This window comes from Curcuma longa, unplaced genomic scaffold, assembly GCF_044706935.1.
Source record: "Curcuma longa cultivar G26 ecotype Majalengka, Jawa Barat unplaced genomic scaffold, ITB_CL_G26_1.1 contig_8735, whole genome shotgun sequence".
Taxonomy (NCBI): Eukaryota; Viridiplantae; Streptophyta; class Magnoliopsida; order Zingiberales; family Zingiberaceae; genus Curcuma; species Curcuma longa.
In genome coordinates this window covers 27,612-42,172 of record NW_027435288.1, presented here as the reverse complement: position 1 = coordinate 42,172, position 14,561 = coordinate 27,612, and the positions used below count along the sequence as shown (strand labels likewise).

At 34.5% G+C, this 14,561-nt stretch overlaps 1 protein-coding gene across 1 annotated transcript; it reads right to left on the bottom strand.

Annotated features, from left to right (window-relative positions):
- Positions 1-351: 351 nt before the first annotated feature.
- LOC141819562 (protein IRON-RELATED TRANSCRIPTION FACTOR 3-like) lies at positions 352-13,945 on the bottom strand. Its single transcript, XM_074706818.1, has 5 exons — positions 13,828-13,945; positions 13,331-13,419; positions 9,763-9,881; positions 9,014-9,141; positions 352-1,059 (listed from the first exon to the last, which is right to left on the bottom strand). Exons 2-5 carry the CDS (start codon positions 13,390-13,392, stop codon positions 643-645), a joined length of 726 nt encoding a protein of 241 aa, XP_074562919.1. The 5' UTR covers positions 13,393-13,419; positions 13,828-13,945; the 3' UTR covers positions 352-642.
- Between the last annotated feature and the right edge of the window lie 616 nt (positions 13,946-14,561).

Sequence of the window (14,561 nt, the reverse complement as noted above, 5' to 3'; positions counted from 1 at the left end):
CAATTTAGACGGACAGTTTGGTTAGCTCGATCAAATGGCAAACAAGCTAGACAAACTAATCAAATCAAACAAAGCAAGATGAGTGGGTGGGTTCATTGTTTCAAGCTTAACATTAAACCTAACGGATAGGGCCAGCTAAGTGGCCCTATCATTTATTCAATCCAATCGACTTGAGCAAGTCAAGTGGCTTACTAAGCAAATTTCTTTTCTATAAAAGATGAAATCCATCACCCCAACAGTCCTCGGAACGATCATTTGTGAGGAGGTAAATCGAAAAACTGTAATTGATCACGACGGATAACCCAATCAAATTGCTTAATTCAATCAAGCATGGCAAGCCGAGCAAACACATTGGATCGTGCAAATCTTATAAATAAATGATACCAAGAGAACAGAAAATTTTCTTTAGGGATGGGGATGAACTAACAATAAACCAATAAATTGGATTAAGTTACAGAACGATGCTTCTACTAGATGCTTGCAGAAGATGCTCGATGGGATATCAGTAGGCGGCACTAAACACAAGTTCTAGTGCAATCTAAAGAGCATCTTGAATCACATAATGAAAAATCTGGCGCCTACCAAAACAAGATTCAACTACAAGCAAAACAAAGTAGTCATCTATGGAGTCTTCAGTATGGATCACTTTCCTGGCATGCCTTCTCCACTGATAGTAGATGCGCTGCTTCTGCTCGTGCATTTGATTTGCTGAGCTTCATGTGCTTCTCGTTGGTTTCTCGAGAGGAGCTCAAGTGGCCAAGCATCCAAGGGGGTTGGGTATCTAGCATGCGGTCTACTCACTGGAGTGGGTGCCTTTGCTGAGGTTGGGGAACATCCAGCATCCTGAAGGGAATTGAAATCTTGTTGAACCACAATGTCGTAGAGGGGGAGAGAAGGCTGTTGCTGAGTCTGCACTGGCATTGAAGGTGCCAAGTCTAACTTGTCGCCCCACTCTCCCATAGAATTAGACTGCATCTCATTTAACTCACTTTGGAGTCGCTCCACCTCCACTCTCAGAGCTTTCTTCTCTTCTTGTAGCTCGTTCTTCTCCACCTTCACCTAATCCAGTTCGAGCCAAAATGCCTCTTAGAAAGTATCCATTATCCATGAAGTATGTTACAGTAAAAAAGTCTTATGTTATCTTAAGTGGTCCAAAAATAGTAGAGCAAATGAATGTTAAATGGATGTTTACAGAATTTTCTTTTTTCCTTTCTCAAAACAGTTCAAGGACCGAAAAAAAGAGTCTTAAGTGTGAAGATTGAAACGATAATGTTGTGAGTTAATAGCTATTGTTTAAGAAATATCATTTAGGTGAAACTTCAATTAGTTATGTTATATCATAGAGTTAATAGTTCTGTCTCACAATGATTAATCATAATTAGCTAGGAACCATACATACAGTATTCCGCAGACACTTCACTTTTTCATCCAATTCAATTGCTCTATCATATCGGTATAAGAACAATTTCTTTTCTAGGATTAGGATTTTCAATCCCTCTTGGAAGAAAATCCCACAGGTTTGATGAAATAGGTGAACCACAGCCTTTCCTCACCACATCTCAGCCTTTCTTACACTCCTATTCACAATGTTTTATTTACTTATAGGCTATAAAATACTATGGAAAGATTGGACAGAAAATAAAGGGAGAATGGAAGATACAAAGGATGAATGAAGTTTATTCCTTTCTTCCCAACATACCCTTAACCTAGAAGGATGAAGGATTAGTTTGGAAGCATTCCTTTACTCACGTTAAGAAGAAGACTGATGCAACACAAAAATATTGTACCATATATGCTAGAATATCTTCATTCAACTCATCGAAATAATATATTATTAAGTGAAAGCTGATCTAATACATGAAATTCTAACTTCTTTTATAGAGTCAAAATAAGATGAGATTATCCAAAAGTTTGTCAATAAAAAAGCAATTTATCTTAAAATTATAAATATAACAATCATAATAATCAGTTAACAACTATTAGAAACTAAAAATATATAAAATTTTAAATTAAAATTTACAGAATTTTTGAATTGATAACTAATTTTCAAACTAAATCATTAAAGAGTTGCACAGAATTTAATCTTACAAATTACACTTAGGCAAAAAAACATGGAGACTTGGAGAATTGGCATGGCATGACCAAGGTGTTCGATGGCTTAAGGTCCATGGTGAAAGATGGTATGAGACATTCGAGAGGCCAAATACGAGAAGCATCGGAGCGTTACTACCGAAGAGATGAATTACGTAAGTGAAGGTAAAGGATAGCATGTGGAGTGAGCCGAGACTTGGTGCATCTGAGGGACGAGTAGTTTGATGGAAAAAGACCTCAAGGCATGATACAAAGGATGAATGAAGTTTATTCCTTTCTTCCCAACATACCCTTAACCTAGAAGGATGAAGGATTAGTTTGGAAGCATTCCTTTACTCACGTTAAGAAGAAGACTGATGCAACACAAAAATATTGTACCATATATGCTAGAATATCTTCATTCAACTCATCGAAATAATATATTATTAAGTGAAAGCTGATCTAATACATGAAATTCTAACTTCTTTTATAGAGTCAAAATAAGATGAGATTATCCAAAAGTTTGTCAATAAAAAAGCAATTTATCTTAAAATTATAAATATAACAATCATAATAATCAGTTAACAACTATTAGAAACTAAAAATATATAAAATTTTAAATTAAAATTTACAGAATTTTTGAATTGATAACTAATTTTCAAACTAAATCATTAAAGAGTTGCACAGAATTTAATCTTACAAATTACACTTAGGCAAAAAAACATGGAGACTTGGAGAATTGGCATGGCATGACCAAGGTGTTCGATGGCTTAAGGTCCATGGTGAAAGATGGTATGAGACATTCGAGAGGCCAAATACGAGGAGCATCGGAGCGTTACTACCGAAGAGATGAATTACGTAAGTGAAGGTAAAGGATAGCATGTGGAGTGAGCCGAGACTTGGTGCATCTGAGGGACGAGTAGTTTGATGGAAAAAGACCTCAAGGCATGACCTCATGGCATGATGAGTAACATGTACACATAGGGCAATGGTAGTACTTAACTTAGGTGGATTCAATCATTAGATTGATCATGGTCAACATACCAATCAACTGAAGGAGTCCTTCAATCGAGTGATGGTTGAGTAGTCTAGGTAGTTGACTCAAACACGAACAAGATAGAAGCTCTCTGGAGACGAAGACTGATGAAGGTCCAGATGGTTGGTCTGTATGGCCAATTGACTGGTAAAACTTAGATGAAATAGACATCGAAAGAAATGGTTATGACCCGCTAGAATTGGTCAAAGCAATCGATTAATGGATGCCAACTCAAGTCAAAGGTTTGTTTTGAGGAACATATACTTTTAAGGATTCAAGAGACCACAAATCAGAAACAATAACAAAATATTTTTCACATTAATACTCTCTTATTTTGTGTTTTTTTTTTTAAGCCTAGAATCTTTGTTGTAACCCTCTTTGTGCTATCTTTGACTGGATTTTAAGAGATTTCTTCACCTTCATTGTTGCTGTGAGGGAGACACTATAGCTACAAAGGATCATAAGTTGTGGAATAAGAGCTTGAGGGCTGCTGAACCACGTTAAAAGTCTGTGTCACTATGAAATGCTTGTGGTTATGCTTTTGTTATTTTTTGCTACTAATGTTTTATTGTGAGCTTGCTGAATCATTGCAACACACTAGTCATTCAATCACACTCCAACACATAAGACATTAATTTTAAAATTAACAAATCAATTAAAACTTGAATTGCTATGTATTCATTTATAATTATTCATGATTCTAAAGATCATCAATGAGAGAGTTTGATTTCTTATCTACTTTTATCAACCAAACTAAGAGCTCTACTATGTGCATGAGGGAGATACATGTTGATATCTAGCAAACAAATTATACTCTATAAAATAGCTACTGATACAATCGATTATTCTCTTGCATGTATGAACCTAAATTGTTTCATATTTCCTCCACGAAAGTACTCATTATACCATTCATTATTATGACAAAATTTAATTCTAATTCTTATTTAATTTACTGACATATAACGTTAGCACAATTTTCAAATTAGAGAATAAGCTAAACCACTGGATATTTAAGTCTTCTCTTTGCATATTGATTTTGTCACAAGAAAGGCAACGAGAGGCGAGACTATTCACTTCTAAATAAGTTGTGCCATTTCCTTATTCATTGGAAGAAGAAACCAAAAAAGAAAGAACTAAAATCAGACCTCACTCATGAAGGATTTGAACAAGATAGAAGATATAACTATATTTAGACCTGCCCACAGGTCGAGTCCTACTCGAACCCGGCCCGTTATGGTTCAATGGCCCAATAACTGGCGGTTCAAACCGCCGATTCGATGGTTTTTTTAATGTAAAATTATTAAATTGTTAAAAAGAATTCCGTTGCCAAGACTCAAATCCGGATCTCCCAAATGAATGCCAAGTATTCTAACCAACTAGATGATAACCATTAACATTCTTATGTGCTAGTTATTTATTTAATAACTAATCAACAATTTCTTTTGCTATATTACTATTGTTAATAGTTGAAAGAAGAATAAGAGAGTAAATAATTTCTTTCAACTTGTATTATGTAACAATTCGTTTATACTAGTGTGATTTAAAAGCTAGAGAAGAGTAAAAACAATTCTAATTGTTGGGGGAGAGGGTGGTTTTTTATCTTTTTTAACGATTGAGATTATTTGATCATTTTTTGATCAATAGCTACAATTTAATATTTGTTATTCTCCAAACTCTATAAATAAGAAGCTCATTTCATCATTTCCATACTATCTTTTCTACTCTCAATTTCGAAATCTCGATCACTTTCTACTTCAATTCTCCAATAATAATGGAAGAAAGAGGTTCATCATCTCGATCTCAGAGAGGCAAGGAAATAATCAATTTATTTGATGATCACGATATTCAATTTACCAATGATAAACTCGAGCAAGTTCCAACACCCAAGGCATAAAGAAGTACTGATATGATACTTCTAAGGCTTGGGATACTCCTTTAAAATCGTAAAGGATACATAGGCAACTTAAAAAGTACAAGTCTTTATTTTTTAAAAAAATTTATAATTTTAAATATTTTTTAAAATAATAATAATCTTGAACCATGAACCAAACCGTGAACCGGCGGTTCTTGAACCATGAACCGTAACCGTCTTGGACGGTTAAGGTTAAAGGTTGACCTGTCAGGAACCATCAAATTAGCCGTTCCGAACCATCAAACTATCGATTCCGAACCATAGTCAGGTCTAACTATATCTAACTAGTCAAAAAGGGCATCTAACGAAGGAGACAACGAATATTGACTTACTTAGAAACAGAAAAATGAAAATATACTAACTTTTTACATATTAGAGAGGCCACCAATGAAAAGATAATAAAGAAATCATGCTCAATAAACTCGACAAGTCCATTACAACCTATGCTTGGAAACAATAATTAAAGGAATTTGTTTCAAGTCAAGGTGAAATACGCAGTTCAAAATTGTAGATAAGTTTTTAAAAATAAATAATGTTTTAGAGTTTAAAAATTCTATATATTTTTAGTTTCTAAGAGTTGTCTAAGTTGGTTACATATTCCATTAATAAATTACGTCTTTTATAAGTTGGCAATAATTTTTAAAGATACGATACGTTTTTTAGACTTGAATCTTATATCAAGTGTATTATAAAAAGTTATGATCTAATGTATTAGATTCTTTCAGTTAATAATATTTCTTTCTCTTTGATGATTTGAGTTGTTTAAATTTTTTGCAGTGCCATATTTTTGTGCCAACTCAAAGACAAGAAGGATGAAACTTTAAATATACTTAAATGGCATCAATACCCTTGCAATGTGCAATATAGGTTCACAGAAATTGAAAGACATCAAAAATTGAATGTCACTAGAGAATTTGCACTTATAAATGATAAACTATAAACATGATGTCATTTAAGACGTCAAAAATTGAGTATCGACATAGAAAAATATGTAATTGTTGACAAATAAATACTTGCGGTGTCTAAGATAAGAAACAAGAGTCATAAGAAATTTATATGTGATGTAATTTATTTGAAGTAAAATTATATTCTAGTCATTCACAACTTAACTTTTCATCCTTCCACTTCCATCCATATTTTCACTCCAACTCTAAAATCCTAAACCCTAAAGAACCCTAAAACTCTATTTTGAATGATTCATCCCCATCACGATGACATTTATTAAGAATACCCAAGTATGTCGACCAAGAGTACAGATTCATTGAATACATTAGTGTAGCGCACGTGCGACCCAGAACATCAACCTCTTATTGCCCCAAACTTCCATAGTCTATATAACCATAGTCCCTCAAAGAAGTTGGCCATGAAACGATGTCTCTACATAGCTAGTTAGCGGGTGAGGCCTCATGTAATCAAGAAAGAGCTCTCAATCAGGTAAGTTTCCCCATATTGAGTTAAATTAAGCAGCAAACGCCACTCTTAGTGGTGACCTTTTATCAATTCTTTTAAGTTTGTGCCTTGTGACTATACTCTCCCAAACCCAAAGACTTTTGATTTCTCATAAGGTGTCTTGCGACTATCCACCGATCCCTGGTCAGTATCATTTATGGTTGCAATGAAGGTTGAAGTAATATTGATCTCACTAGTTTGGCACAGACAAATAAGAGACAAGCTTTTGATACAATGACCTCCCTATTAGGATTATCGAGGGCCAAGTCAATGTACATAGATTTGCGAAGCATTTCACGCCATCACACACCATTTGCCACATACTTCGCAATAAACTGAGGCGTCTAGTTCAATTAGTATTGTTGGTACAAAATCACAATTTTCACTCCTTCCCATGGAAAACACATGTTATTAATTTCCTTAATTATATATGAAAAATTGGTGTCATGTTTTGAGCATGTGATGCTGGTAGATAACATGGAATTAAACAGAGTCATGAATTAGAAGCTTTGGCCTTTTTGGTTTTGTTGATTCATAGTTTTTAGTCCGTGGAAATATATATTAGATCAAGGGCGGAGCCATGCTTATTTATACCCGGGCTGTAGCCCGGGGGGTCCGACGGCGGCGAGAAGCAAAAAAACCTTGGATTTAGTGAGGGGAGAAAAAAAAATTTAAGAACTAGCCTGGGGTATACCGTCGGCGTACCCCAAGAGTTTGAATCAGCCCGGGTAAATCACCCGGGCTGGCTCCACCATTGTATTAGATCATGGCAGTGAGTTGTGAAATTTAAGTATATAACTTAGTAGTTTTATATTAATGTAAGTGTTGGCATAACGATTGATCCTTCATAGTTTTTTCTCTATATATCAAACTATATATCCAGAATATAAAAAATGCACATCATTATCACATGAGGCGTATATAAACATAGAAGATTAGAATAATAATGCAGTGATGGAATAAGGTACAAGGTACTGTACTTACTCAATGGAGGCATGTATGATCTTGGGTCACATCGGGCAGTGGATGGGGTGGGAGAAAAATATATGGAGATTGGGATTGGAATGGGGAAGTTGTTGGTTCATCATTTAATCTTCTTCCACTTGTTTACTTAAGAAAACTATGCAGATTTAATAATCAATTCAATTAGAATTTTGGACAAACAAGTTAAATCAATAAACATTACCTGAACCATCTTAACACATGTCAAGTGTCGGCACAACATGATACTCATTGACGAAACCAACTTAGGTAACATATGAAAGGTTATTGATACAGCTTAGTATGGTTTCAGTAATTTAATATCTTTCAGCAATGTCAACCAACACTTAATATTTCAAATCAAGGCAATGGGTACCTAATAATTGGGTATTCATAGATATCCAACCCATTTAAATTGAGTTTACGTTAGGGATAATTTTAAAATAAAAGTGCAACAACAATAGTGAAAGAAAAAGGGAGATGGAATAGTTTAGAGAAGGAGAGAGAGAAAGGGGCAGTGACAAAAGGAAAATCTCCTAAGCCATGGTTTGTAGTAGAATTTTTCAATTCATAAATCTTTCTTTCCTCCCTTTTGCTTTAAAGTTAAAGTAGAAGTATGGTTTTAATTTCATCATTTGCTTTTGAGAATTACCATTTCTTTATTACTGATTGTTGGATTTTCTGGGTCATAGTTATTCTCTTTGTTTCCCAACATCTTTCCTCTTAGAGCCAATATCTCAAAACTATTATTTTCTACATCATCTCCTTGAATTGACATCCTTTTCCCTCTCGTGAAACTTTTGAAGTCAAATGACCAAAAAAAAAATCTCTCTACATTTCTTCTTCCTTAGTATGTTAAAACCTAATGTTTTCACAATATCTTTTTCTACAATTGTTACTACTTTAAAATTTACATATAATATACTTTCTCATAAACTTCTGTTTGCTTGAAAAGATACCATAACTTTAAACATTCTCCTTTTTGGAATTTTCTCCTTATCTCACAGTAAATATCAAACTTCTACACATTATATTCCCAATATTGTCTCTTTAAACATTAGATATTAAAACTCAAATTTATCAATCTAATGTGCAATTCTTAAGTTTTTTCCCCATCTTCACAAGCATATTCTCTCAATAATTCTAATGCAAGGGTGTTTAAGAAAATACAATTCCTTTAAAGATATACAATCTTTTGAAACATAAATTAAATTATCGCGCTTAGTGCCAAATCATCAAAGCTCTCACTAGCTATGTCAATATTATGCCCTTTTTCCTTTTTAGAATATGAGACACTATTTTGTGTAGCAAACTGGACGTCAATTACTATCTATGTTATAGGTTCAGAAGAGGTCTTGGAATTAAAATTTAGTCAAGGGTGTTTAAGAAATCCTATTCCTTTAAAGATACACTCTTTTGAATCATAAAACATTTAACTAGAAGTGTTCATGCAACTGAAAAGAATATTGAAATTTCTGATGTTCATGCCTCTAGTTTTAGGGAAAATTTTGCCATGGAAATGATCTTTCAGTTGAATCTGTGATCAATGGTTCATATGAACTTACATATTGAGATTCGGTGACCAAAGCAGCATTTTCCTTTCTAAGGGTTTCAACTTGACCAACAAGATCCCGCAACAGTCGAGTTGTTTCCACCAATATATACGCTTTTCCATTATTCAGCCGTGTTGGTTCTATAAAGTAAATGAATTCTTCAGCAAAAACTTATAAAAATGCATAGGAAATTGAAATGGAGTAAAAAAATATTAACAATCTCAAACAGCCTAAATTCCTAATTGTGGTACACATCAATTCCTTTCTAGTTAGAGTTCTCTAACAAAGAAACATAGAGCTGTCTAGAACTAACAATCTCATACCATGCAACAAGTGTAAAGCGGAATAAAAACTAAAATGTAGTATTTTGATTTGTGCAAGGGTGCATATAATAGGTACATGGTTTGATAGGGGCCTAGAACATTGCTAGATGCATGATTGCCTAGTGTACTTATTTGAGTTGCATATTATGCTGGTCTCACTAATAACAATGGCAAAAGTAATGCTCATACAAGTAATGCAGCCTTTACCTTCCTAGTTTCTCATTATTTCATATATTTTTAGTGTTTTCAAATGAATTTTTGAAAAAAAAATGGTATTACAGTTGTTTGAATGAAGCTTGGTGACAAAAAACGTATCAGTTATTCAAACAATAAAAGGATCCAATGAAAGCAATTGCCATCAGCCAAATCAAGCAGATTTTTCAAAAGTGGTGTTGCTATCTGAATTGTAGAAGCATGTTTAGACACCATCAGACTTACCGAGTGCCTGAGCCAGGTCCATAAATAGTTCATTCAAGTAATCACGCTTCTTCTTCTCTCTCAAGGACTTGTTTTCTTTCTTTGAAACTTTCTTCAAGTTCCTTTTGGTTGGAATTGAACTACACAAGAATTAGTTTTTTTTAAGATTGGAAAACAAAAAATATATTAAAAAAAAAACTCTTCCCTTGTTTGTTTACAAAATATGAGAAAAAAAATAGGTAAGTTATCATGAAATTATTGCAAAGATAAAGATTAGAAGAGAACTTCCTAGAGACAATAATAAAGGAATATTCTATATCTTTTCCCATTACATCTCTAAGAAACATTAACCGAAAGATTATAAACCAACTTAAAGCCAAATGACATGTACTATAAACAAAATTTGTCTATATTATATTTGAGCAAAGATTAATCTAAGTTTGTATTACTTCATCAAATGTTAGGGAAATGGTTAGTGGTAGGTAGGATATGGCACTACCATGCAGTGGCCCTGCGGCCTCGCAGACCCCTCGCGCTTTATGTTTTTTAAGTTGGCCCTAATGAGCAAGAGGGGACTTTACCATAGTGTTGGCTATTGAATAAGGCCAACAATGTCGGAAGACACATAAATGTGGAGATTCAGCACAGACGACGCAAAAGGGCATAGCACAAACATGCGGATAGACATGTAATCAACAACTGGAAAAGGCAACAAAAATAGGGGGCGCATGCACCTAGAAGATTTAGCATCGACAATGTAGACAAGCGCGTGGGAGCTTCAATGCGGACGACACAAGTCCAAAGGAGCTTCAGCTTGGGCACATGAAGAATCTTAGACCCTATGAGGTGTCCAAGAGCTTCGACGTGAAGGATATAGACAGGTGCGTTGAAGGAGTCACGCCGGGTGCATTGAAGGAGTCACGCCGGGTGCGTTGAAGGAGTCAAGTAGAGAAGTAGTCAAGATCTTTGGCGCCAAAGAGATTAATTACATAGTGATGTTGGGATGGAATAAAGGTGAAGGTAAGCTAACTCTAATACCGTGTTGAGGGAAAAAATTGTTCCCCATAGGAACTCTTAGTAGCCCCCTCTACTTTTATAAGTGTATCATATCACAAATAAAAAATATTATAAATAAGCTCTTGACCCTTATATATTTACACATAGACCCTTTACCCATCATAGTAATCAAAGGTATTAATATTATTGTCACTTTAATGACAGTCAAGTAAGATGTGAAACCATTCTAAAACAAGAAGTGATACTGTTGATTGACCTTTGGTTATATTGATATTGAGATTAAACATCACCTTCACAATATAACTACTACATATTATGTTTCTTATATGACAGCAATACGTGATCTCATATCCATAGACACAGTGATTTCTAGATAAATACATAGATAGGATTGTTAAAGAATAGTACACTGGAAATGACTCACCATAAGAACTCATTTTGTATGTTACCTAGTATTTATAGTGGTCTTATGAAAGACAGGTGTAATTAATCCTTAGACTTAAGATTATCGTTGTCATCTCAAAATAAGTGATCAACATGCTTTAACGCTTGTGGGTTGATCCCTTAAAAAATTACACATACACTTGCAATTGAGCTCATTGCTTTATGAAGGTGAGTAAGTAATCAACATAGGAATTATAACTCCGTGTAACTAGGAGGGTATATCACATAATCAGTTCTATCGATGACAACTTAGATAAATCTATGCACAACAGAAATTAGTTGAGAAGGATCCTCAAGTTGGGGTTTCTTTCAGTGAGATTATAATAATACCACTTGAATGTGGCCTATTAGAACAAAAACTAATCCAATGTCTAAGGGCGGGCTATAAGATATAAGATTATAAGGGACTAAATTACATAGTTACTGTGATACAAAGAAGAGTTTTCATGAAACCCACAATTTACAAAATAGTGGATAGTCTCCACAAGTTGTAGAACAAAAGATAGTCTTGATACCTTAGTAAAGGTAAGACTTATGTACATAAATTAATAAAGAGGAATCTTAATGAGGGATAAAAGAATTTGATCACTTAAGTACACTATCTCTAAGAAAATACAAAGTAACGCACATAAAGCTCAAGCTCTCAACATGAGATATAATATAGCTTGAGGGGAACATGTGGATAATTTAAAGTTAATTCTCCAAATTAATTATCAAATAATTTAGAGTTAACTAGTTTGACTAATTAATAGAGAATTCAAATGGAATAGAAGACCTAGCTTATTTAATTAAATTTAGAATGTTTAATTGAAAATTAAAAATAATTTGTGAATTAAAATTAGAGTGAAAATTTTAAATTAGTTAAGAGTTCATTAAATTTCAATTTAGAATTTTAAAAAACTCAAACTAATTTTATAATAGGTAAAAATTAATTTAGAAAAGAAACACTTTTGAATATTGTTTAACAAGAGCTGTAAAATTTTAAAAGTATTATAATTTTAAAATTAATTAATTTTCTGTTTCGTTATTTGTCGATATAAATTAGAAATTAATTTCTATTTTATCTAGCCTTTTAATTAGCTAGATCTAAACCGATGGCCTAAATTAAAACATGGTTGAAAACTGTCTATAAATAAGAGAAATTGATTTAGATCATAATGAGTTGTAAAGATGTAATGACACAAACCCTAGCCACCCTCCTCTCACTTATACATCATGGCCACCACCTTCTAATGTCTTCCTCACCTATCATCCTCCTTCGTCCTCTCAGATGATAGCACACCTCTATGCTACCACAACATCTAGAAGCCACATGGATTAGTTGAGGTTGGACAAGTTTTATGTGACTTCCACAAAGGCATGAATAAATAGGTTTCATTTTATTACTTTATTTTGGATTAAATTAACATCACAAGGAAAAAAGCTAATTGGCAAAATTTAAAAAAAAACTATTTTTTTGTGCTAGTAAAGCTTTGCCACTACAACAATCCCAACAATTTACCCCCTCAACTCATAATCATATATTAGTTAAGTCATTGATTGTTTTGCCAATTGTGCTTGGAGTTTGCACCATTCTCGCAAAATGCCTACCAGAGAAAAAATTTCGGGTACATATTCTGTGAAAAAACTTACAAGTTAATTTCTTCAATGTCAGAGGCATGAAGATTGGTAAGTCCACACGGGTATGTTTATTTTGACTTCATTACTACTCGAATCAGAATGGTAATCTCTATTTGTTTCATTTTTCATGTTTTAAGAACTGAAACACTTCACAGAATAGTAGGCATTGGGCATCTCTTCATCAGTGTTTTTCAGACACCTTGGAGAACTTTCCAGCAGCTGTTGCACGAATGTTCACATACTTTACTAGCAAATTAAGTACTGTGCAGTAGTATTCACGCTAATCAGAATGAAGAAACAACATGATTAAGACACATCACACTGCGGAGAACTTTCCAGCAGCTATTTGCAGGAATGTTCATATACTTTGATAACAAATTAAGCACTGCACAGCAGTATCCACACTAATCAGAATGCAGGAAACGACATGATTAAGACCCCTTTTATAATTCAAACTGAAAATAAATTAAAAAATAAACAATCACTACTTAATCCTATCTATCATCACCTGCTGGGGGATTGCCCAGGTCCAGCATTTGTGCTGTTTGCTATAGGAGACTCCGTTACCATGATTCCGTTAATTAGGATTTAGGAGGTCTGCAAGGGAGATATAGCTCTTTGGTCAGAATTTGATTTCTACTGCTAAACTTACCAATATTAATCTCCAAGAAAAGAAACATAGGGAAAAATAATTTTTACAATCTTTTTCTGAGAAAAATCTTTGATCTTTTTATTTCATGCTTAGTTTGCTACGAGAAAGAAGGGGCAAAACATGGATTTCTCGCTGGCAGATTCAGAACCAATTCAAACGAACAAATCATCAAATTTAAAAGTTGTTGAAAAAAGTATCAGATAAGAAGCATGGAGACCACTCCTCCACCGATCTCTAATCCCAAGGGCAATATAATATGCTACTCAAAATAAACCAGATCGCGCAACGGATCGACCAAAAATGAAAAAAAAAAAACTAAGAACAGAAAGAAAGATCTGCAGAAGGGAAGTTACCTTCGCCGAACCCTAAGAAGAAGAATCGAGCCTGATGGCACGAACAGCAGAAAATACGAGCATGGAGTCGCCGGAGGAGGAGATAAGAACGAGATAAAACCCAGAGAGAGACAGAGAGAGAGCGTGCGTGCTGCGTGTGGCGAGCACTCGACTCTCCATCGGCTAGGGCTCTCAATACGTAGGCCTCCACGTGGTTCTCCCGCTACCGTGGGCCCTTCAATGGATGGTAATTTACCCGCGTTTATACCTGCCACTTCCATCCGTATGATCTGGCGCCCCACCTCTTCAACAAATAATTTATCAGATACAATTTCGATTAGATGACAGGCTGTACGGATTTGAGAAGCATCCAGGAAGGATGGTAAAGGTGTACACGTGTGATCTTTCTTCCACACTTGCAATCTTCGTACCCAAGGAGTTACACTGCCAGGGGCCTGCTTTGTGGGGTCTTAAATTCATCCTACTACTCCAGGAGCCAACGACGACGCGCACGTTGAATCCCGAGGAGGGCCTGTGGTCGAGTTTGTCGGCCGCGTGCTCTCCACGCGTACACGCTCTGCTGCGCGACGCGATGGTACTTTTGTTTTATTTGGACGGCATCAATTTAATTAATGTGTAAAAAAAATAATGTATTAAGGAAATTAGGTATATTTTCCAAACGACCCTTGGGTTTTAAAAATTCCCAATAAACGTCTCATACATCCTAAATTCTAAAATGTTGTTTGTGAAATTTA

What these genes read in the sequence shown, in the direction of transcription:
- LOC141819562 (XM_074706818.1), bottom strand. Translation starts at nt 13,392, where the DNA reads ATGGTAACGGAGTCTCCTATAGCAAACAGCACAAATGCTGGACCTGGG. An exon ending in CCTGGGCAATCCCCCAGCAG is followed by an intron (nt 9,882 to 13,330) that starts GTGATGATAGAT and finishes ATTCTTGTGTAG; the next exon opens with TTCAATTCCAACCAAAAGGA. An exon ending in GGACCTGGCTCAGGCACTCG is followed by an intron (nt 9,142 to 9,762) that starts GTAAGTCTGATG and finishes TTTACTTTATAG; the next exon opens with AACCAACACGGCTGAATAAT.